The sequence below is a fragment of the Prosopis cineraria genome, unplaced genomic scaffold, assembly GCF_029017545.1.
Source record: "Prosopis cineraria cultivar Desert tree isolate PC_DT_omini unplaced genomic scaffold, ASM2901754v1 PC3, whole genome shotgun sequence".
NCBI lineage: Eukaryota > Viridiplantae > Streptophyta > Magnoliopsida > Fabales > Fabaceae > Prosopis > Prosopis cineraria.
In genome coordinates, this window is record NW_026555334.1 from 39,115,224 (window position 1) to 39,138,768 (window position 23,545).

The window sequence follows — 23,545 nt, forward strand, 5'->3', positions numbered from 1 at the left end:
TGGATTCAAATTTCTGGTTATATTTGTGATGGCGTGTTATAAAGCTAAATATGAAACTATACATTTGGAGTTTTGGATGAAGGCTCGAACACCCATAAGCTTCCTTGTTTATATCACATAACTAAGGAAACCTGCACGACAGAAAAGTACATAATATAATAACTGATCTGAAACTAAAAACTATCATACTAAGCAAATCTCTGATCAACATGTCAACGAATTCAAGTGCCAGAAGCACCCTTCAGAGCTTTCTTTAATTCTTCACTCACATCAGCCTCCGTCGACTTTGGAGGAAAACCGTCGAAATTGGACCTTTTCCTTTCGTTATTACGTCGATCATTCTTGCCATTGGAAGGTTTCATACCATTCCTCTCAACTTCTCTGTACTTGCTGAAATCTGATCCTTCAATGGAGCTGGCGCCGGATATTTCCCTCCGGAGATCTTCCACGGCATTCCTCAGTAATCCATTCTCAGCTTGCAAGACCTCCAATTGCCGTTTCACCGAAAGACACGCCTCTGCCACGTCAGCATTCCCTGGCAATGCCGAATCTGGGCCCGCTCTTTTACTGCCTTTCCCCTTGGAGTCCCCGCCGTCTAAGTGCTCGACCCCAATCTTATCCATCACCAAAAACGGAATCTTCTGAAATGCTATGCCAGCCGCCACATTATCGCGACACTTCAGCTCCGCCGGAACACGAACACCCCATCGGAAGTTCACCACGGCTCGTCCTTTAACCGGAAGTGTTGTCCTTGCTGCCACTTCCATACCGGAGAACAGATTGGCAATGGCACCCGCAGAGGGAGGACGAGTAGCCAGCATCGAAATTTTCTTGCCGGAGAACGAGTTCATCACCGGCGAGTCCACCAACTCAACGGACCCATCATCATCCGAGGCGGTGCCATTCTGTGAGCCGAAGACTTTGGGATCAAAAATCGAAGACTGCGACTTCTTGAAAGAGAAATCCCCGAATCGAGGTTTAAAATGGAGCATGAAGACAGGATTCCCGTTTCCACAACCCAGCAAATTGAACTCGGCACTCATCAACATGGAACTGGAGAAGGGCGAACCGAACGGTCCTGTCCCTGTCTTGACGATGAGGGAAAAGGGATTGAACGAGTCATTGGGGCGGTAGGCGATCTTGACGGCCGGACCAGATTCGAAGAAGGAGCTGAGATTAAGAGTGAGCTCCTTGGACTCGCCAGCTACTATGCCGGATTGGAACGGCAAGCCCAGGACGTTGAGAGGAACTTTGGCTCTGAAAAGCGGCTTTTGTTCGTCGCGGAATTTGAGAGAAGCCTTCATTATAATTGCCTTGCGCGGACACAGAACCCTAACCCTGAATTTTGAATTGAGTTTAGACAGCGAGTAAAGATAAGAAAATTAATTTATAGAGCCGCCTGAGGGAAGTTGAATTTTTGAAGAGAAATAATTGCGCTGAGATTCCGCCAAAACCCGATCGCATCAGACTAGGGCGTTTCAGCATGCTGCCGTTGTAAATAGTGAGCGAGAGCCGAGAGGAGGGCAGCCTGCAGCTTGCGGAGCCGCTTATCAGTGTGTTTGGATAGCAAATATAATCGATTTTTGGCCCAAAAAATCGATTCTTTAAAAAGTTATTCAAACATTCACTTTTTTGAAAAATCGATTTTGGCCAAAAATCAATTATTTCCGGAAGAGAATTAGAGCCTCTGCGGAGAGGCTTGTCCAAAATATTGAAAAAAATTATAAAGACAGGCTCAAGCAAAAATTACAAAAAAAACACATAATTTAATAAAAATAAAGTCAAACTCTCTTCTTTTTTTTTTTTCTTAATAAAATTTGAATTTTATATCTTTAAAAAATTGATATTTGATATTTAAAAATTAAATTATATAATAATTTATATAACTAAAATTAATTCTAATTAAATTATCCAAACATTTTTAATTCTATTAAAATCAATTTTAGAAAAACAATATTCAAACAGATTGCATTATAGTATAATTAATTATAATTAAAATCTATCACTTAATTAATTATTTTTATAATTTATTATACCTAACTGAAATTCAAATGAATCCTATATTTTGCCCTGATTACTGATAACAAATGCCCGTTCTGTCTTTCACTCTTTTTCCAGTTTCACCGCTGTATGTTTTTTAGTATGGATTATTTACCGCACTTCTCTTTCTGAGATCGGGTACGGGTACAGGTACGGGTACGTATGGCTGGATTTGGATCCCTCGGTTTAGCACCTCGGTTGTCGGATTTGAACCGTGACATGTTCATCTTTTATCCGTTTATATATCAAGTTCTTAGTAATTAAATATGCAATGGCAGCGCTTTGTCGCAGGCTGAGAGTCTGGCGCAGCACACGGCGCCCGTGCGGCGTCCTGGAGGACCCCATAATCCTCAGGACAAGTCTTACCACATACAGATCACACTGGTTTCGCCCTGCCATGGGCTCATCAGGGAGGCGGCACTAGCCCCGACTAGTTATGCACACAGTCCGAAGACTGAGGCAGAACACCCCCAATGCTAATGTCACCCCCTTTACCCATATTGTGCGAGGCTAACCAGCGGATCGTTCATTATCTTGGTCTTTACACGGTCATGGAAATATCATCCGTGACATTCTCCCACACCCAATCTAGCACGCTCTCGTGCTAGGGGAGAACGACTCCGCCCAAGGATCGTACGTACAGTACTGCCACAAACATATCAGCTTACTGCTGAGTGGCCACCCGAGTCCTGCACTTTTCGGACCCACTCGCACCCGCGAGCCAACAAGAGTGGAGTCGACAACGGCCAACCTTCCCGCCCGAGTCCCCACTTTTGGACCCACCTGCTCAGAGGCCTTTCTGGAGCGGTGCCGAGGCCGACCAGTCCCAACGTGGGACCCCACGCGCACACGGCAATAAAGTATGTCCTGCTCTGATACCACTCTGTCACGGGCTGAGAGTCTGGCACAGCACACGGCGCCCGTGCGGCGTCCTGGAGGACCCCATAATCCTCAGGACAAGCCTTACCACATACGGATCACACTGGTTTCGCCCTGCCATGGGCTCACCAGGGAGGCGGTACTAGCCCCTAACCAATTGTGCACACAGTTCGAAAACTGAGGCAGAACACCCCCAATGCTAATGTCACCCCCTTTACCCATATTATGCGAGGCTAACCAACGGATCGTTCATTATCTTGGTCTTTACACGGTCACGAAAATATCATCCGTGACAGCTTGCTTTCCTTGTACGGGAACACGACATTTTAAAAAAAGGGCAGCTTATTGTCACTTTCCTATAACGGCATAAAGCACTTGCATGAAAGATTTTTTTATAAAAAAATGAAGTGAAGTGAAATAAATACTATTGTTTTTTTTTAAATTTAGTTATATAGGTATCATTGGAAGAAAAAAATTTTAAACCATTCTATTCCATTCATTTTTACAATACCTCCCAAATAATGATCATGTAAAATCATTCATTTTTATCATAAAACTCTTAAATAATGAAAAATTTTGTTTTATTTTCACTTCGCTTTGCTCCATTTCATCCTATTCTATCAATAATTTTTTTTTATTTAATTATAAACTCTCAAATGCACTCTCAATCCCATACAACTCATCATCCACCAACCGTGGTTCATGTCATCAATTTCTAATTTTCTATGCGTGCAGGACAATATTTGAGATTTTAGTTAATTTGAACACTAATCTCCATTCGCTTCTTTTAATCAAGATTATACAATTTTGCCCAACTTATTTGGCCGCCAATTTTTATAACTTGCACAAATTATTTAAAACCTACTGCATCGAAAATAAATTCTCTTTCAGTGTCTATAAATGATTAAACGAACCACTATCGATATTTTCTGATAAAGTTTTTAAATGTAAAAATTATATAATTTTTTAAATTTTATACTATTGTATTTGTAAAATTTTTAGATTGCACGGGTTATTTGACGGTAAAGAACAAGAAGGCAAAAAAAGAAACCAAAGTCGAAAGAAGTTCCTGCGTAGAATTATCGAGTACTCTCATTTACAGAGGGAGGGCTCTTCACGAAAGAAATGGACTATTGCTTCTCCTTCATCGAGAGTCTCCCGTTACGAAACGCAATTCGTGTCTCCCATGGCTTTCTAGCGAGTTCCAGCCGTCAGATCTACCATCCCTTCAACGTGTGTTCTTAACCTGGAACACGCCACGAGTTTTTTTTTTTTTTTTTTAAACGCCTTTATAGTTTATTCCTAGGAGCAAGAAATTCCATTTTCCGTTGGCCAAAAAAAAAAAAAAACAAAAACAAAAATAAAACAAGCAAAGAAAGAAAACGAAGTGTTCTCCGCACCAAAGATCTGGAGGCCTGCCTTCAAGTCTTTGGTTGCAGTATAGCTATTCGGATCCGGGACTGATACTCCTCTTCCTGAATCCACCGCGTTTAAACCCCCGTCGCAAACCCTAGACTTCCAGCGTTGACGATAACCGGAAGACTCTCTATCTCGCGCATTTTTTCACTCCCACCATTTTCTTTTTGCTGTAATCTTTAATTTCGATGTAGAAAAGCTGGCGGTTGATTATTTTATTGCACTGGTGGAAGATCGGAAAAGTGCCGATGGTGAAAAGAAAAGAGTGCGACTAATTATTTGGAAAGGTCAGTTCAGGGAACTGCGCCTTGTTTGTTCTACGGGAAAGCTCGGGTTTCGAATAGGAGATAAAGACTTTTCCTTTTCTCGTGGTGGGATAAGGAACTGGAATGATCCTTAAATATAACTTCTTCCCTTCCCTGAAGCTGCATAATACAATTCTCAAGACTGTCATCGTTTAGCCGGGCATTGCTTGCTTGAGATAGACTCGTTCCACCCTGGTTAGGGCCTCTTTCTTTGCGTTTCAAGCTACTTTCGAGAGCTTGAAGAAATTATCAGCTGTAGCTGGTGTCTGCATCTGATGATAAGAAGCAGATGATTTGCACTTGAGTACTGCTATAAGTCAGAAAGCTGATGGCGTCTAAAGGTCCGAGGTCTAAGATTGATCACGAGAGTAGAGCAAAGCGGCAAAAGGTAAGTTCGTGTTTATTCGTAGTATCCACACACTTTTTTTTTTCCTTTCTTTTTTGAACTTTTCAATGCTTGAAATCTTGCTGATGGCATCGTGCATTATACCGTGCAATTGCGAAAGAATTTTTTTTCCCCCAGCGACAGTCTAAGTAGGGTTGGTTCTGAATAAAATTTTAGTTACTGCTATTGACCTCATCCCCCCTTCCTCTCTTTCTTTTTCACTTAAAACTTGACTTTTTGATCTTTCAAGCAATTAGTGTGTCTAAATAAAAGACCAAATTTTGGAAGACCGGACGTTAATTGTTAGATGTAACCGGTCTGAACTTTTGAAGAAGCTACTCAATATGTTGTCCCTTCTGGCATGCAAAAAGCTTAGAATGAAGTGAAGCTAATTAAAGTAGCATGTTTCTTATCCAGAACTGAAGAATACAAACACTCAGTAAAAAGCAAAGTAAGACGGAAAGAAGTGAGTTGCGGAATTTATCTCAGATACAGTTTGTTTATTCAAAAAAAAGATATAATTCATTTTTAGTTAGTTCATTTGTAATCAAAGTTATAATAAGTTGTTCAAGGCAATGCCTACCCTTTCTTGGGGAAAAAAATCTATGCTTTGAGATGTAAATAGGCGTCCCTACCACAGGAGACAAGGGAGCCACACATTCTTGGGAAATTTTACAATCAAATTTGTAGCGTCTTGGTCTGCAGTGAAAAATTTGCATCTGCTTGCAAGTAGTCTTTGAATAAGTACATTTTATTTAGATCGAGCAAGTTGAAGCGAGTGAAAGAGTTTAGTCATTTGGACTTTGAAGGAGACGAGAAAAACCATTTACAGGAGCTGTATTTCATGAGAATATCCCTTAGTTCATGATGAAATGCTAAAGGCGTTCCTCTGCATTGCACTATTTACACAGATCACAACTTTTACCATGCTCAATCTTTATCTTTAGTCTCTTTTATGATTTACAAGAGAAGATCTGATAGTAATTGCATTTTGATGTTGGCATTTTTGTTCACTTGCAAGTTGAAAGCATGTGGGTAAGACATATAATGCACGTGGTTAATACATCAAATTGAGCAATGGAGTTTGATGAAATAAATTGATGATGATGTTGGCATCTTAAGACGTTGGTCAGTAAGAGGAGTCTGATATCTGTGGGCCCTGCCCAAAAAACTGTTACCCTCTTTCATGCTGTAGCAAATGTGGATTTTCATGTTACTTGGAAGAAGTTTTTGTTTATGATATCTTGCCCACACATAACAATTAACAAGTAGTGGTTGTCCTGGTTTATTGGTACTAAAATTGTCACTAGATAGTATTTTGGTGGTAGGATGAATTTAGATTCAATATAATACATCTTATCTAGCAGAAAGCTATAATTGAGTAGCAAATAATAGTAAATATATGTATGACTTCCAATCTCTTTGCATAATAGGAAAATAAATATTTATATACTAGCAGTCAAGGGCCCTATTGCTACATGTATTTTTTGGCCTATCCATAAATATAAATATAATTTTACCTCTGTAGCAAAATTAGCATTTGTGTGAGATAACAGGAAAAAATCATGTTTAGCACAGAATGATTCTGACTAGCAGGATAGGTTAATGTGTGAGAGTAAAACCTTTGTAGCGTCAGAAAATTTGTATGGAATTATTTGTGTGTATAGTTATTTATACTGTAGTGACATTGTAGTATTAAGAAGCAAACTTATGTACATGCAATATTTGACTGACTTGAGAGCTGGGATATTTTTAAAGCTTAAAAGGGCTTCTCTGTTTTTGGTGCTGTTTTAAATGGAAAACACGTGAAGAAGAGATTTAAGAAGTCGTATAGTTTCGAGTGCTCCATGCTAATCAATATGCATGACTTATTTTGTTTGAACACCCGTAGGACCACTCTAGAAATATTTTATGTTCTAAAATGAGCATATTTTTAGCTGCTCAGTTCCCTATAACTTTGTTGATCTGTCCTATTTCCTTTCTTGATTGATGGTTTTTTGGCTGTTTCAGGCACTTGAGGCTCCAAGGGAGCCTCGGCGTCCTAAAACTCATTGGGATCATGTCATGGAAGAGATGGTGTGGTTATCAAAGGTATTCATCAGTTTGACCATAAAAATGTGACAAATTTGATGTGGTGTCATTCAAACGATATGACAAATTTTGGCAGGACTTTGAGTCAGAGAGGAAATGGAAATTAGCTCAGGCAAAGAAAGTTGCTTTAAGAGCTAGCAAAGGCATGTTAGATCCGGCTACAAGAGGTGAAAAGAGGATGAAGGTTCAAGCTTCAAATCTCTTATGAATGAAAACCAGTGACTGTTGCTAATATTCTAATAGTATTGATTTAACTTACAGAAAGCAAAGTTGATATTTGATATTTTCCCCCCTTTTTCACTGGTAAATATGTGGTGCAAGCTGATACAGATATGTGTGTGTGTGTGTGTGTGCACATGTATATTATTTCAGGAAGAAGAGCAGCGATTAAGGAAAGTGGCACTGAATATTTCAAAGGATGTTAAGAAATTTTGGATGAAAATAGAAAAGCTGGTAATGCATTTATAGTTGTGTGTTTGGTTTTGTTCCTTGTACTCAGATGGAGCTTTAACCTAAATTGTTGTTCCAGGTTCTTTACAAGCATCAGATGGAGCTTGATGAGAAAAAGAAAAAGGCACTTGACAAACAGCTTGAGTTTCTTTTGGGTCAAACTGAAAGGTATGTTCTTTTGGTTTTTAAATATCTTGCTTATGGCATTTGGTAATCAATTAAATCTGCTGACGTTTTCATCTAAATCTATCTTTTAGGTACTCAACCATGTTGGCAGAAAATCTTGTGGATGCTATTAAACCAGTTGAAAAAAAGTCACCAGAGCATCATAGGATTTCCGAATACAAGGGAGTAGATGAAGACTTTACCAACAAATCAAATGAAGCTAATGCTGGTGGGCAGAGAGATATATCTTCAAAGTTAGAGAGAACATTCACTTCTTTTACTAAATTTACTTAATCCATTTGTAGCAGTGTTTCAGTCAGACCCTATTGACAATGATGAAGAATACAATGTACAATCCGATGATGAATCGGTGTGGATCACTCTTCTCTTCTTTTTTTCTTTATTATAGTATCAAAGTATTTTCTCTAACTCTAGAGTTTATTGGTGCTCTCTGTGTATGCAACCTGTAAATTGCAGAAAGCCAGAGATAATAATTTTATGTTTACTTCATATCAAGTTCCATGTCATTGTCATGGACTTGTGGGAAATATTGTTGATAGTTTGCTGTTTCTTCTGAGTCTTTAGTCCTTGAAAGGTATAAATACAATATTGTTGCCAAATGACAATGGGAGTAGTGCAAGATGGTCTGTTGAAATGCAGAATATAACCACCTATGGATTCAGCGGATAAATGATGCTTCACTCCTACTCCTTCCAGTCTTTTTTATAAGAGCTAGTTGTAGATTTATTTTGGTTGTATTTGTAAGACCTTGGTTCTTTTTGTCTCCCTCATTTATTAATCTTCTCCCAAACTACCCCTATGTATTGGGAAATAGTAAATTGACTGAATTTGATTCTTTTCCCTCTCTCTCATCATTAAAGGGAGCGGTAGTTTAGGGAAAGTATGACAAATTTTGACTAACTCAATGTAAATTACCAGCTTAACTGTGTTTCTTATTATGTGTGAATTAGGTAATGAAGTCTTATAATTAGGATTGGAGGTAGTATGAGTACGATAAGCCTCTTATGCTTGTTATGTTTTGTCTCACAAAATGCATCGTATAATATTCTTTTTTTTTTTTTAAATGTTGTGCTTTTCTACGTTCCAAGTCTTATTATTCTTTGCCAGTTGAAGTCATTTTTTCTCAAGTTTTTTGGGGACCTTATCATTTTTGTGTTGCTTTCATGGTGAGGTTGGTTTAAATTGGTGCATGGATTTATGCTAAATGATGGTACTGTTTCCAGGAGGATGATGAGCAAACCCTTGAGGAAGATGAGGCTCTTATAACTGAAGAAGAAAGGCAAGAGGAGTTGGCTGCTTTGCATGATGAAGTTGATCTTCCGCTGGAGGAGTTGCTGAAACGTTATTCTGGAGAGAAAGGTGAGCTTATTACAGAGACCCACCTTTTTATTTATATGTTTATTTATTGTGGGATGCCAAGTTGGTCTCTTGATGGGAGGCCTATTCTGCCTTTGAAAAAAAAAATGCGATTCTTTACTTAATATCCAATGGAGTTCTTATTTTATGATTAGAATGTATTTTTTATGTCAGTATAATGAAAGTGTCAGCGCAGAAGTTTTGTTGTAAATCTGATGGTTTGGATCAGACCATTGGAGGATTTAGTGGCCTGGGCTGTCATTTTTGTTGGTTATTTTTTTGGTGTTCCAAAGTACTGAGTTTCATTCTCCGTTACTGATTTTTTCCAACTTATGATGGGAAAGTAAGGACTGAATCTCATGTAACCTTTTCCCTTTTTCTGTCAACCGTGGGCTTATCTTTTTTAGCTGGTCTTATGGCATTATTTTCAAACAATTACCAGGACCAAGTCAAGAAAGTACTCCGGCGCACAGTGATGATGATAATGGAGAAGTCACAGCTGGTGATGGAAATGGTTAGGACAAGCACAAGTTATTTCCCACTAATCTTTTGTAGAAGTTATGGTTGCTTCTAACATGGGTCATGTTGATGTACTGCAGAAAATGGAGACAATTTATATGGTAGCAAGCTTGGGTCAAGCAACTCCAGCATGGTCTCTGGTCGTCGTTGTGTAAGTTGTATGTGTTTTTCTTCATTTCTGAATTGCAGAGTAAGTTAAGGACTTAAGTGTAATGCTCATTTTGTAATATCAGGATGACAGTAATGGTGGTCTAACTACACCAGCGGAGAATATAGCCAAAGATAAGACCTGTCAATCTGAAAATATGAAGCTAATTTGTGGTGAGAGGGCCACTGAAAATCTTGCATATGACTTTAGTGATGAAGAGGTAAGAGAACATGCATTGTTTGCTTTTCTTTAATTTCTTTGCATACGTTGATGGTTCCTGTGGATTTTGCTTCTTAAATTCTTATTTTAGTAATTGATCTGTGCTAGCAATTATGGAGTCCAACTGTACTGTGATGGAAGCCTGAAATTTAATGCCAATTTATATAATTTGTACAGGATTAATTTTGACAAATCTTGACAAATTCTGTGCATATCATATATGTATGACTTTTGCCCCATAGTTAGATTTCTTTGCTATCCGCTGACAGCCTGAGATGATGGTAGGCATTGTTTGGATAAAAAGAAAATCTTTGTGAATAAGATTATTCACACTGCCATATACAGTCGTGATTTTAGAGGAATCTGCATGATATTGGAATTAAGAGATGACAAAAGTTGGATTGGGGTTATGAACATTTTTTGTGTAGAATTGCAATAAAAAAAATAAATATTGTTGTCTCCCTTACTTGTTAGGTTTCAACATGTATAATTTTTATCAGTTGCCACCTTCCCCCAGGTGCAGCCTGCTTCACCTAGATGTACTGTGCTTTATAGTCTAGGCTAAAAATGGATTTGATGTTCTCCCCTCTTTTCACTTTCCCCCTACAAATGACTGAATTTTCAACTATTAACTTGTATAAAATTGTTTCTGAATTATTGACAGGGAGATGGTGACTTCTTGCTTGGCACAGAAGACAATGTGAGTGATTTACTATGTCCATATGTTACTATTATTTTCATCATTTCCATTTCCATCAACCTAGATCTTTGATGAGATCCACTGGGTAGTTCATCCACTCTTCTAGATGCTCGTTTTTTCTCTCTTTTTATTTATTTTTAAGCAGCTGTGTTTTTGGCCTCCAATAGTGATGTCCTGGATGATATACATCACAAATGTTCCCAGCGTGTTTAATGATTTTGCTGTTTCTTAGTCCCCCCCAATAAACACTGTTTTCATTCTCTCATGTACGTACACTCTGCTTTCCTCAAGTTGTGATGGATTTAGACAATGTAGTATTGACGGAGCATATATTGTTTTGCAATGTGACTGAATAAGGATGGCAGCAAGGCTGAGGCAGGGAGGACTTCCATGCTCCCTATCCTTGTGCTCATTCCCTACAGGGCTATGGTGATCTGTGAGACCCCCATTTTTGTAAAATTGTATAGCAATCAAGTGAAATTTGAAAAATTACAACAGATACAAACTCCAATACACAATCACTGAATTTTCTTAGGATAATTTCTGAATACAATTGAATTGCTTATGTAACACATATATACTAAAGTAATTGAATAAATGAAGGGATTGTAATTTCAACATAGATGTTCTCCATGGGACAATGACCATTTATCCTTGCTCTTGTCTCCATATTTAGGCAGGGGAAATTTACCTTCACCTGTTCCAATGAGTGGATATTGCTTTGCTGATGGTTATATAGATAAATGGCCTGATGTAAATCAATCATTGCTTTTTATTTCCACCTAATCCACATGCGTTACATTTTTTATAGTCACAGTGCTTAATTGAAGCTAGGAATTTTGTTATATATATCTGTATTAAATTGGATTTTGCATCAAATTTAAGTTACTAGCATTGTGGGCTGAATCTTTTGTTTAATTATTTCTAAATGTTTGCTGCTTCTTTTTTTTTAGGTTTCTATTCCTGGATTATTATATAATTGAAAATTGAGTCTTAACTTTAATACAATGTTCAGGATGATGAAACAACCTTATCCGAGGAGGAAAAATTGGAAAAAATGGATGCAATTGATCCAAAGGATGAGGTTAAGAGCTAGTCAGCTTTCCTTTCCTTATATTATGTTAGCATAGTTATTGATAGCCACAGTATTCTTGACTGAATATGTTCTAGCCAGTCTGCTTTGTTTTTGTTTGCATATTTTTGTGTTATTACCCTTCATGATGAAGCCATTATTTGTAGATTGCTTTATTGCAAAGGGAGAGTGATATGCCTGTTGAGGAACTCCTTGGAATGTATAAAAAGGTAGGATTTCTTTATCTCTATTTTTTACTTTTGGTTTAGATGGTTAGCGTTCATGTATTTTTTTTCCCCTTTTAGTTTGAATTTTTATGCTATTTGTTTCGATAGTATTCCAGTGGCAAACATAGGGAAGATGAATCTGAAGATGCTGCTTCTTTATCAGAGGATCTTTTGGATTCTTCACTGCTTGAAGATGATGCGAAGAACGATCCTGTTGTTTCTGGGGATGAACATGTCAAGCCTTTTGAACACATGGCTTTTGTACAGTCCCATACTGAAGAACAACATTGGGAAGCACCTCATGAAAATCTGGAGGGAAGGGAGAGTGAAAATCTGATTGCAGATGCAGCAGCGGCTGCAAGATCAGCACAACCAACTGGAAACACCTTCTCCACAACTAAAGTCCGCACAAAATTCCCTTTTCTTCTGAAGTACCCTCTCCGTGAGTATCAACACATTGGATTGGACTGGCTTGTAACAATGTATGAAAAAAGGTTGAATGGGATTTTGGCAGATGAAATGGGGCTCGGTAAAACAATTATGACTATAGCTTTGCTTGCACATCTTGCTTGTGAAAGAGGGATTTGGGGCCCGCATCTCATTGTGGTACCAACTAGTGTCATGCTTAATTGGGAGACTGAATTTCTCAAATGGTGTCCTGCTTTTAAAATTTTGACTTATTTTGGTAGTGCAAAAGAGCGGAAGCTTAAAAGGCAAGGATGGTTGAAACCAAACTCATTTCATGTATGCATAACAACTTATCGATTAATTATTCAGGATTCTAAAGTCTTTAAGCGAAAGAAGTGGAAATACTTGATCTTAGATGAAGCTCATCTCATTAAAAATTGGAAGTCACAAAGATGGCAAACCCTCTTGAATTTCAATTCGAAGAGACGTATTCTCTTGACTGGTACACCGCTGCAGAATGATCTTATGGAACTCTGGTCTCTAATGCATTTCTTGATGCCTCATGTTTTCCAGTCTCACCAAGAGTTTAAGGATTGGTTCAGTAATCCTATATCTGGCATGGTGGAGGGAGAGGAAAAAGTAAATAAGGAGGTTGTTGATCGCTTGCACAATGTCCTTCGTCCATTCATACTCCGTCGCTTAAAACAAGATGTGGAGAAGCAACTTCCAATGAAACATGAGCATGTCATATACTGCAGATTGTCAAAAAGGCAGCGGAATTTGTATGAAGACTTCATTGCTAGTACTGAGACCCAAGCCACTCTTGCAAGTGCCAATTTTTTTGGGATGATTAGTATTATAATGCAACTCCGTAAGGTTTGCAATCATCCTGACCTATTTGAAGGTCGTCCTATTATCAGTTCTTTTGATATGTGGGGTATTGATGTTCAGCTAAGTTCTTCTGTGTGTTCAGTGTTCTCAACCAGCCCCTTTTCATCAGTAGACCTAAGAGGTTTTGGATTTTTATTTACTCATCTTGATTATAGCATGACTTCATGGGAGAGTGATGAAGTAAAAGCTAATGAGACCCCTGCGAGTTTAATTATGGAGCGTGCTGATATGAATGCCCTACAAGTATTTAGGCCTGAATCGAAGGATCAGAAAAGTTTCCAAGGAACTAACATTTTTGAGGAAATTCAGAGGGCAATTTGGGAAGAGAGGCTGAGAGAAGTGAAGGAACGTGCGGCAGCTATTGCATGGTGGAATTCCTTGAGGTGTAAAAGAAGGCCTGTCTATTCAACAACCCTTCAGGATCTTCTTACCATTAGGCATCCTGTATATGACATTCATCAGGTGAAGGCTAACCCTAGGTCATACAGGTATTCCTCAAAGCTAGCTGACATTGTCCTCTCACCAATTGAACGGTTCCAAAAGATGGTTGATGTGGTTGAAAGTTTCATGTTTGCAATTCCAGCAGCACGAGCTCCACCTCCTGTTTGCTGGTGCAGTAGAAGTGAAACGCCTGTGTTTCTTCATCCATCATACAAGCAGAAATGCTCTGAAGCTTTGTCACCCCTTCTGTCACCAATCAGGCCAGCAATTGTCCGACGGCAGGTTTATTTCCCAGATAGGCGTCTTATCCAATTTGACTGTGGGAAACTGCAGGAACTTGCAAGATTGTTGAGGAAATTAAAATCAGAAGGTCACCGAGCATTGATATTCACACAAATGACAAAGATGCTTGACATATTGGAGGCTTTCATTAATTTGTATGGTTACACTTACATGAGATTGGATGGATCAACACAACCAGAAGAGAGGCAGACCTTGATGCAACGTTTTAATACAAACCCCAAAATTTTTCTTTTCATCTTGTCAACCCGTAGTGGGGGTGTTGGTATCAATCTAGTTGGAGCTGACACAGTTATTTTCTATGATAGTGACTGGAATCCTGCTATGGATCAACAAGCTCAAGATAGGTGCCATAGGATTGGTCAGACACGTGAAGTTCATATCTATAGATTGATAAGTGAAAGCACCATCGAAGAGAATATATTGAAGAAAGCAAAACAGAAGCGTGCACTTGATGATTTAGTTATTCAGAGTGGGGGTTATAATACTGAATTTTTCAAGAAGCTTGATCCCATGGAGTTATTTTCAGGTCATAGAACAGTTCCTGTGAAAAATATGCAGAAGGAGAAAAGCCAGAACAGTGGGGATGAAGCTTCTGTAAGTATTGCAGATGTGGAGGCAGCATTGAAATATGCTGAAGATGAAGCAGATTATATGGCATTGAAGAAAGTAGAACTGGAAGAAGCTGTGGAAAATCAGGAGTTCACAGAAGAAGCTATTGGGAGACTTGATGAGGATGAGTACATAAATGAAGATGATATTAAAGTGGATGAGCCTTCAGAATTAGCTGAATCAGTTTCCAAGTCAAGTAAGGAGAATGCATTAATGTTAGTTGGAAGTGATCCTAAGGAAGAAAGACATCTCTCTGTATCTATCAAAGATGATGATGTTGACATGCTAGCTGATGTCAAACAGATGGCTGCGGCTGCAGCTGCTGCTGGACAAGCTATATCAGCCTTTGAGAACCAGCTACGCCCAATTGATCGGTATGCCATTCGATTTCTGGAGGTGTGGGATCCAATTATAGATAAAGCGGCCTTGGAATCTGAAGTTAGGTTTGAGGATACAGAATGGGAATTGGATCGCATTGAAAAGTACAAGGAGGAGATGGAAGCTGAAATTGATGAAGATGAAGAACCTCTTGTATATGAAAGTATGTGCCTGTTTATAACCTTTTTGCTTCATACCATGATAGATTATGTTTATTTATATATAAAACTTAACAGATATAGGGTGGTTGTCTGAGAACATATTTTTTAAATTGAAGTTGGTGAAATTGAATGCAAAGTGTCATTGCTATATGCACGGTAATGATACTTTGCATTCAACCTCACTAACTTCACAAGTTTTCAATCTAATGGATCCAAATCCATAGTTGTTATTGGACTGGACTGTGATTTGATCATGAAGGCTCTAAGGGGTTGTTTGAAATTGTTTTTATTTTAGTATTCTGAAAACTGGTGTTTTGTAGTACATGTTCTGAGAACAAAAAAAATAATAATAATAATGAAAATATGTGTTTTTCTCATTCTTTCTTGTTTTCTAGAACAATAATTCCAGGAGACTTAAAAATTATTTTCATTTTTCTGTTATTCATGACTATTTTATTTTTTTGTTCTCCAAAACACTTTTTTGAAAACACGTTACGAACAGATTTTTTTGTTCTCTTATTCTAGAAAACAGAAAACTGTTCCCAGAACAGGTTTTCAAACGGGCCCAATTACTGGCAGGAAAACTGTTCTCTTATTCTTGCTGAGTTTAGCTGGCATATGAGATTATAATTGCAGTGAATTTCATATTTGTGTTCATCACAGTTTTAACCATCCAAATGGGTTTAGTATTATGTAATGTAATCTACTAGTGATGTTTGGTGATCGCTGTCAAGTAAATTTGAACTTGTGCTGCTGATGGCATGCTGCACTTTTGACTTCTAGTCATCCTTCAAGCATGACATAACATGAGATTAAAGTGTTTTTATGTATAATGTCAGGATGGGATGCTGATTTTGCGACTGAGGCATATCGGCAGCAAGTAGAGACCTTGGCTCAACATCAGGTGAATTGGATGAACTTCAATATTTCTTTCTTTATCCATCTTCATGTGGGTATAGTTCAATATGTTTTCTTTTCCTTTTCTGTAGTTAATGGAGGAACTTGAGAATGAGGCTAAGCAGAAAGAAGAGGCTGATGAAGAAAATTGTGATCCTGGAAAGTAAGAGTTTTCATTTATTGTTGTTGTCCCCTGCGCCAAATTATTTAAATTATTTGAAACGTTTTTTTTTATTATATTGGCAGTGTAAATTGAAATAAGTGATTTCCTAAATTTGGAAATGCTTGAGGATGATGAATTATTTATGTTTTGGCAGAATTCAAACACCAAGGGATTCTAAGCCCAGGCCTAAAAAGAAACCCAAGAAAACCAAGTTTAAATCGCTGAAGAAAGGATCTTTAGCCTCTGAATCCAAGCCTATGAAAGAAGAGCCACAAATAGACCCGATGTCAATAGATGATGAGATTGTCACTAGTCTGGACCATGCATCTCCAAATTCAACTATGCAGAAAAAACGTAAAAAGCCTAAATTTATAGCTGATGGTGAAGAGGAGAAGACGATAAAGAAGTCCAAGAAAACCAAGAGGGCTGCTGATATTTGTGCTTCAGATTCAGATAATGCCTTGTTAGGTTTGCCGGATGAACATGCAGAATCAAAGCAATATGAAGGTATGATTGAATCTGAACAGAAACCTCCCAGCAGGAGTAAGATGGGAGGGAAAATAACCATAACTCCAATGCCAGTCAAACGTATTCTGACAATAAAACCAGAAAAAATGAAGAAGGGTAATGCTTGGTCCAAAGATGGGGTTCCGTCAGCTGATTTTTGGTTGCCACAGGAAGATGCAATTTTATGTGCAATTGTTCATGAATATGGTTCTAACTGGAGCTTGGTTAGTGAAACACTCTACGGTATGACTGCTGGAGGATCATACAGGGGGAGATACCGTCATGCTGTCCATTGCTGCGAGAGATTCAGAGAACTAGTCCAAAAATATGTTTTGTCCATGACAGACAATGCTAATCACGAGAGGGGCAACAATGCTGGCTCTGGGAAGTCTCTTCTTAAAGTTACAGAGGTAAAGATGTCAATTTTAAGATGTTAATGTTGATTTCCACATGTTTTCTATTTGCATGCCATCGTTTGGATGTTACATTACTGATGCTGTTTATTTGGAATATGGATAATATTTAAAATCTCCAATCTGGTGTTTCTTTTGTTGAATTTGGAAATTGAGTAGCAATTGTCACTTACATATTGGTTATTCTGGCAGGATAACATTAGGATGTTGTTAGATGTCGCCTCTGAGCAGGAAAATAGGGAGTTATTACTGCAAAAGCATTTTTTTGCACTGCTTTCTTCTGTGTGGAAGGCAGGATCACATGTTGACCGAAGGCAAAATCCGCCCCCCACACAAAATGGCCACTATGGTTTCTTTACTTCCACCGGGCATAATTCTCAGAGCCTTATGAAGAAGCCTTCTGAAAGGATGACGGTCACTAATCTGGCAGAGAGCAGAAAGTTATTGGCTGCTGCACTTGATGACACCGGCAGTAGGCAGCAGCATGACAAAATCTCCCTCTCAAATAAGAGTGACAATGTGCCACTGACCACAGATCAGCTGGTTGTGTCTCTGGAATTCCCGAAAGAAGAGAATGACACCTTAATCTCATTCCCTTCTGTTATAAATTTATCTATACAGGAGACGGAACCCCTACCATCGTTAATTTACCCTATTGGGGAAGATAATCATCTTAGAGCTTGTGGATCTGTTGCTGAGGATCGTTTCAGGTACGGCTGGATACAAAGGCATGGTTATTTGTTATATGCTTTGATGTCTTTGATAAATTAGTCTTGGTTGGATTAGTGGATGTTGAGTATTATCGCTTGTCTTTGATGACTTATGTGGTGTTATTTTTTTGAATAATACAGAAAATGGTGCTTGAAATTTCTCCTCCTCCTCCTTCTCGTGTATTTTATTATATTTATACTTTTTAGTGAGCCAAAGGGGCCTAAAGCCCATCCAATCTGTAGTTTGTTGCTTGTGGGAGGATGCTCACAGGTAATGTCTTTTTCTCAGGGAGGCAGCCAGAGCTTGCGGGGAAGATAGTTGTGGATGGGCTTCATCAGTATTCCCAACAAATGATGCAAGGTCCAGAGCAGGATCCAAGATACAAGCTTCGGGGAAGCACAAGTCTTCCATCTCAGACTCCATTAAGCCTTCTAAGTCAAAGTCCAAACGAAATTCATCAGATACTTGTGAGATGCGTCACCAACGGGTTGAGCCATTATTCCAGTCAATGCCATCACTTGAAGCCAAGGATCTGAGAATTGATCTTAATTCATTAGCAATGGACGAAGCGGGGGCTGATAATATGGATTGCAATCTACCCTTTGTCCTGAATGAGGAAAATTCGTTGGAAACAGAGACTTTTGGCATGGTTCCACATGATTTCGTTGCTGGCTTAATCTCAGGCCTTGATGATTGTTCAGAATTGCCAGAATATACCGACATTGGATAAGACCACCAAACCAAGCCTGACTCAAACATCTGAATGTTCCGTCGCCGCCATTGATTACTGGGTTACTCCTGGCATGTTATTATTATTGGTCAATCCATGAATTACCCAGGGCTGACTATTGCTCAATATGTTTTTACCAAGCTCCTTGGGCATGAGAAATTTGGATTCATCGTTTTCAGAATATGCAAAAACAAGTTGAAGTTAAATTACTCGACAACTTGTTGAGAAGGTGGGAATGTTAGAGGAGCATCCACACGAGCCTGCAGGACAAAACGGTTGAGGTTCAGGATACATAGGCAGTTGTAGAACGTAAGATCAATAATTTGTTAATGCTGATTTAAGGCTTCAGTTCAAATTTTGACGAGTAAATTTTATCCATTGGAAGGACTGAGGTATTATGATTATGGCGTTAAAGAAAAGGTGACGTCCCTTCACCAGTCTTGTGATGTGCCCTTGCTAGAGTGCTTCCACTGCATCATCATTTTGTTTTGAAACTGAACACGTCGTCTTTTAGCGACTGTTCATTGATCCCATTTCCAACATCTGGAATTATTTAACATGAAAGAACATCAGCTATACCATTTTTCAATTGATCAGAATCGACCTGTTTAGAATTCTATCGCTGTCTTACGTTTGCCCAGGCAATCTGTGCGGTTAGACGAAGACAATACTAACAAGTTTTTACTTTATTGAGTTGTGTGGATGAACGGTTATGGAGTAAGTTTATTGAACTAAGATTTGTGAATATTTTCTTGGCAAAAACCATAAAATTGTGTCCGTAGCCCGTAACAGACTACTCTTTAAAGGAGCATGACATGAAAGATGGATTTAGACTTCATTTGGATGGAAGAAAAATAAAAGTAAAAATCTTCTTGGATTAAAATGAACCAAATGGTCCGCAGGTGGTATATAATATAAATGAAGAATGAATCTTTCTTTTATTGTTATTATTATTTTTTATGGACGAAAAAATTGCATGGTGCGACATTTTTTGTTTTTTAGACGAAAATGGTGAACACATTCAAGCATATGGATCAGGATCTCAGTTTAATCATCAATATATTATAAAAATTTATTCCAAAAATGAATTCTTGTGAACGGTAACCTAACGTAATATTGGCATTTTTAAGAGATGCAAAATAAGACTCCTCCACATGTCTTGGAAAATATGAAGGAGGTCAGGGGTGTTTTATGGTTTTTTCCAATTCAATGTTAAAGGAGAAAAAGTGCATGTAGTAACTTCAGAAGGTACATCTCTTTAACGGATGATTATTCATAATTGCCCTTGGACAAATGTAGAAATCTATTCCAAAGAGTAACTCACGTCCAAGTCTGCCATCCCTTATGCTTATATCCTTTGCATGTGACTAAACTTCCCTTTATTTTCCTCCCTCTAAAAATTTGAAATTAAACTTACTTTTTCCAATCATAAAAGGTGACATGATCCGTTGGTTTCTTCAAGCAACCCTGATCGACAATGAATGTACTCTTATTTACCAAATCCCAAAAAACTCATAGCCCCTTCTATGACCCACTCAACAGGCTCCTCTCTAATTCATTCTTCCACTTTCAATCGCTCGTGCCCTTTCTCCTCTCATTTCCTTCCAGCCAACCATCCCATTTTCGTTCAATCCGCCAGCATTCTTCATCTGAGTTCCTTTGCGGTGAAAGTAACTGCGTGCTTCCCGGTGGCCTTAATCTTCTATCATGATAAAGAAGCTTATGAAGCTCTGCCCCCTTTCCTGCTAGGGTTTAGCTGCAAGTAACCGTGGCCCGTCGCATCTCCACATCTCCTTCTGTGACATCTTATGCTCTTGCTTTGTCGGCCATCGTAGGGCTGCCTTTAACCTTATGGCATCAGCAGAAGAGCATTTTGACTTTCCTCAACTTAAAGGCATCAACATTACCGAAGACAATCGCCGTCTTAGCCCTTCCGCCACTACTGATCCACTATACGAAATTTCTGTGAAGGACGTGAGGAAGATTTTGAGATCATCTCAGCTCAAGAAGCTCAAAGCCACACTGAGAAAAATCCCTGAGACCTCCATTTCTTCCCCTGAATATGTTAGAATCTACGTTGAAGGATGCGAGAATGAAGATCAAGGTTCGGAGTTTGCCAGGAAGTTGGGTGACTCTGGAAACATCATCGTTTTGGGCAACATGGTATTTCCATAGCTCGAGAAGGTAATGGATCATGATAATCCTAATTATTGTAATGAATTTACCTTATTAAATGTTTTTTCTTTTTGTGTTTCTGGATGATATAGGAAAAAGTGGGATCTCATCAGGGGCAATTGTTGCAATTGTGGTTCCAATTTCACTGCAATATAATTTTTGTACAGATGTCGCAGCCACAGTTAAGTTCTTTGCAGATAACAAGGATGGTGAAGGTGGATTTGGAGAGGTTTACACGGTATCAAATTTGTGTGCTTTCTTGGTTTTTAACATGAAGTTAGGCCACTCCATACACACACACGCTGACTTTGTCCTTAAACTACCTACTTTCTTGAATAGTTGATTTGAGCTTCTTTTAAATTCTTTATTCTAATCATATTTTCTGTAACAGATAAGATCGGAAGGCAAATGAGGCAATCTTTAAAGCATTGAACTTGTCAAGGTTTATTAATTACCAAATACCCATATTACAGATTTTAAAGTACAAAGGTTTGTAACTCTAGCCTTGGGAATTCTTAAAACTAATTGCTTTGGATGTTGACTTAAATTCAAGAAAGAAACTGAGTTTGCTGGTTTATCCAAAGATTTCTCTCTTCTCATTGGTCCTTTCTTTTAATGAAAGAGAGGCTGTCTAATTTTGAGTTATCAGTTTTTTTTTTTTTTTTTGGGAAGAAGCATTCAGTTCTTTATAAGTTTACAAAATCTCCATTTTTTTTTAATTTTATGTTTTAGTTGCCTCAATTATGAGACATGGATGCATGATATTTCTTAGATTTTTCTACTTTTCTTGACCGCCTGTTTTAGTTGATGAGTGACTAAGTTTTATGTCTTTACATGTTAACATGCTATGAATAATTCATGTTGTATTATTTCCAGGTTCTTCTATGGGAATATAGCATGACGATGCTATCTCCGTCATGGATTCACTTGTAACTCATTTATTTTTGCTTCTTTTTTAACTATATATATTGATTGACTGATTGGTGCTAATTACCAGGTAACCCATTTACATTTTTTGAATGGAACTTGCCATTGTAGGTGATTGAATTCTTTGACATATCAATATATCTATTATATATTATTTCTATTATCATCTAAGAAAGTAATTCCACCAAGCCATGGAGAAGAAAAAGTGGCTTCTCTCACACACACACACACAAAAAAAAAAAAAAAAACTGTCCACAAAGCTATTTTATGAATATGAGATGTGGCTTCGTGAACAGTAACAACTTCTTATTAAGCTTGGGTGAGCCATTTCCAGTGTATTCGGGTACGTGCAACAAATGAGAAATAAAATTGGCTGGACCATTCCCATGTATGGCAGTAAAAGATGAAAGGCCATAACCCTCCGGAAAAAAAAAAACAAAAAACAAAAAACTCTACCATTCCACTTCATGATATCGTCCAAATGGCAGAAAAAGAGCTACAGAAAGTAACATTGAAAGGCCAGGATGAATGCATTTTTTAAGCTTACAAAAAAAGTGTGAAGATGGCAACTTTAAATTTGAATGTATTGATTTTTTTTATTATAAACTAAATAAATGTGGTTGTTCTTGACTCATTTAACGGTGTATCTGATATGGTCTATAACCAATATAAAGAAAATGAAATGTAAAGTGACAGTAAGCTTTTTGCAGCTTTTCTTTGATGCAACAAAAGTAGTGTCAGCTTTTTTATTTTTTGGTAAAACTTCATGCCATTTTAATGATATATTTTTTCAAACTCTATGAAATCAGGCTTCCATTAAATAGCTCATTTAATTTCTTTATCAGATGGCTTATATTAAACAAGCATCGTGTGGTCAACATAGATCATATTTAAAAAAATTGTTAAGTCTTAAAATAATGTATTGTACTCTACCTCCATGTTTCTCCATTTTTTTCTCACACGATGCATGCAATTGAATGCTTGTATTTTATTCATAAATATATTTATTGAGTTCTGACTTTTGCACCTTCATTGAAAGAATTTTAATTTTAACTCCTCAACTGGAAATAACCATAAAGTTTTTATTTGATCTATCATATGTGTTTTTTTATCATTTGACATGTAGCATTCTCTTTTTAGTCAAAAACCTGACATGTAGCATTTATTGGAAATGATTCTTACACTTGAATTGGCTTCAACTTTTTTCATCCTATTTTCCATTTGTGTATAAATCTCGAATCGCTGGATTCTTTCCTATAGCTTTTTGAATCCCGACCTTGCAGCTCCAATCTTCCCATCTTTCACAGCCTTCAAGGCAAGTGTACATCATTTCAGATTTTAATAATTTTTCTAATACTTTAGATGTCAGTGTTTGGAGCTAATGGAAATTGTGCTCTTTGTTTTGCATGGATTTGGGATCCTTGGACAGAATTATTATGTGCATCTGTCAAATAATCTTTACCCTTTTATATCTGCTAAGGCATTCTGTAGGTATATAGTATTTGTGGATTTGCAAAACTGGGATAGCCTTGAAGTGAAATATTAAATCATCTCTGTCCAACCTGAATTTTTTTTCTTGTAATTATTCGTCGATAAATTTTGTTCTTTCGTGTAAAGGTATTTTGTTTATGTTTCAGTTTGATGCGACTTCTATATCTTTTTTGGGTCTAATCTTGAGAGTTTTTTGGTTGCATTGGAGTTGATGGGAAAGTTTGAAAACGCACACATATATTTACATAAATTAGTTGTTTAAAATTAAATTAATGTTCTTGGTAGATTTCAGGTTTATTTGAAACTGAAAGGATTGAGAGAGGCTTTCCATAACTTCAAATGAGGAC

General features: G+C 37.8%; 2 protein-coding genes across 5 annotated transcripts; one reads left to right on the forward strand and one right to left on the reverse strand.

Moving 5' to 3' along the window:
- Nucleotides 1–1,535, reverse strand: LOC129305995 (uncharacterized). Its single transcript, XM_054946268.1, has one exon. The coding sequence runs from the start codon at nucleotides 1,302–1,304 to the stop codon at nucleotides 222–224; it is 1,083 nt and encodes a 360-aa protein (XP_054802243.1). The 5' UTR covers nucleotides 1,305–1,535; the 3' UTR covers nucleotides 1–221.
- A 2,567-nt stretch (nucleotides 1,536–4,102) lies between these two features.
- Nucleotides 4,103–19,042, forward strand: LOC129307041 (protein PHOTOPERIOD-INDEPENDENT EARLY FLOWERING 1). Of its 4 annotated transcripts, none has more exons than XM_054947897.1 (20): nucleotides 4,103–5,028; nucleotides 7,036–7,116; nucleotides 7,193–7,300; nucleotides 7,489–7,569; nucleotides 7,646–7,734; nucleotides 7,824–7,960; nucleotides 8,037–8,101; nucleotides 8,976–9,111; nucleotides 9,551–9,622; nucleotides 9,708–9,778; nucleotides 9,861–9,995; nucleotides 10,659–10,694; nucleotides 11,710–11,778; nucleotides 11,934–11,996; nucleotides 12,102–15,186; nucleotides 16,024–16,088; nucleotides 16,174–16,244; nucleotides 16,399–17,161; nucleotides 17,357–17,874; nucleotides 18,164–19,042. In XM_054947897.1, the coding sequence occupies exons 1-20, from the start codon at nucleotides 4,969–4,971 to the stop codon at nucleotides 18,603–18,605; spliced, it is 6,147 nt and encodes a 2,048-aa protein (XP_054803872.1). In that variant the 5' UTR covers nucleotides 4,103–4,968; the 3' UTR covers nucleotides 18,606–19,042. The 4 variants fall into 4 exon arrangements, with proteins under 4 accessions (XP_054803872.1, XP_054803873.1, XP_054803874.1 ...); XM_054947898.1 differs by having other exon boundaries at nucleotides 4,104–5,028; nucleotides 8,040–8,101; XM_054947899.1 differs by lacking the exon at nucleotides 4,103–5,028 and having other exon boundaries at nucleotides 7,095–7,116; nucleotides 7,193–7,283.
- The last annotated feature ends 4,503 nt before the right edge of the window (nucleotides 19,043–23,545 follow it).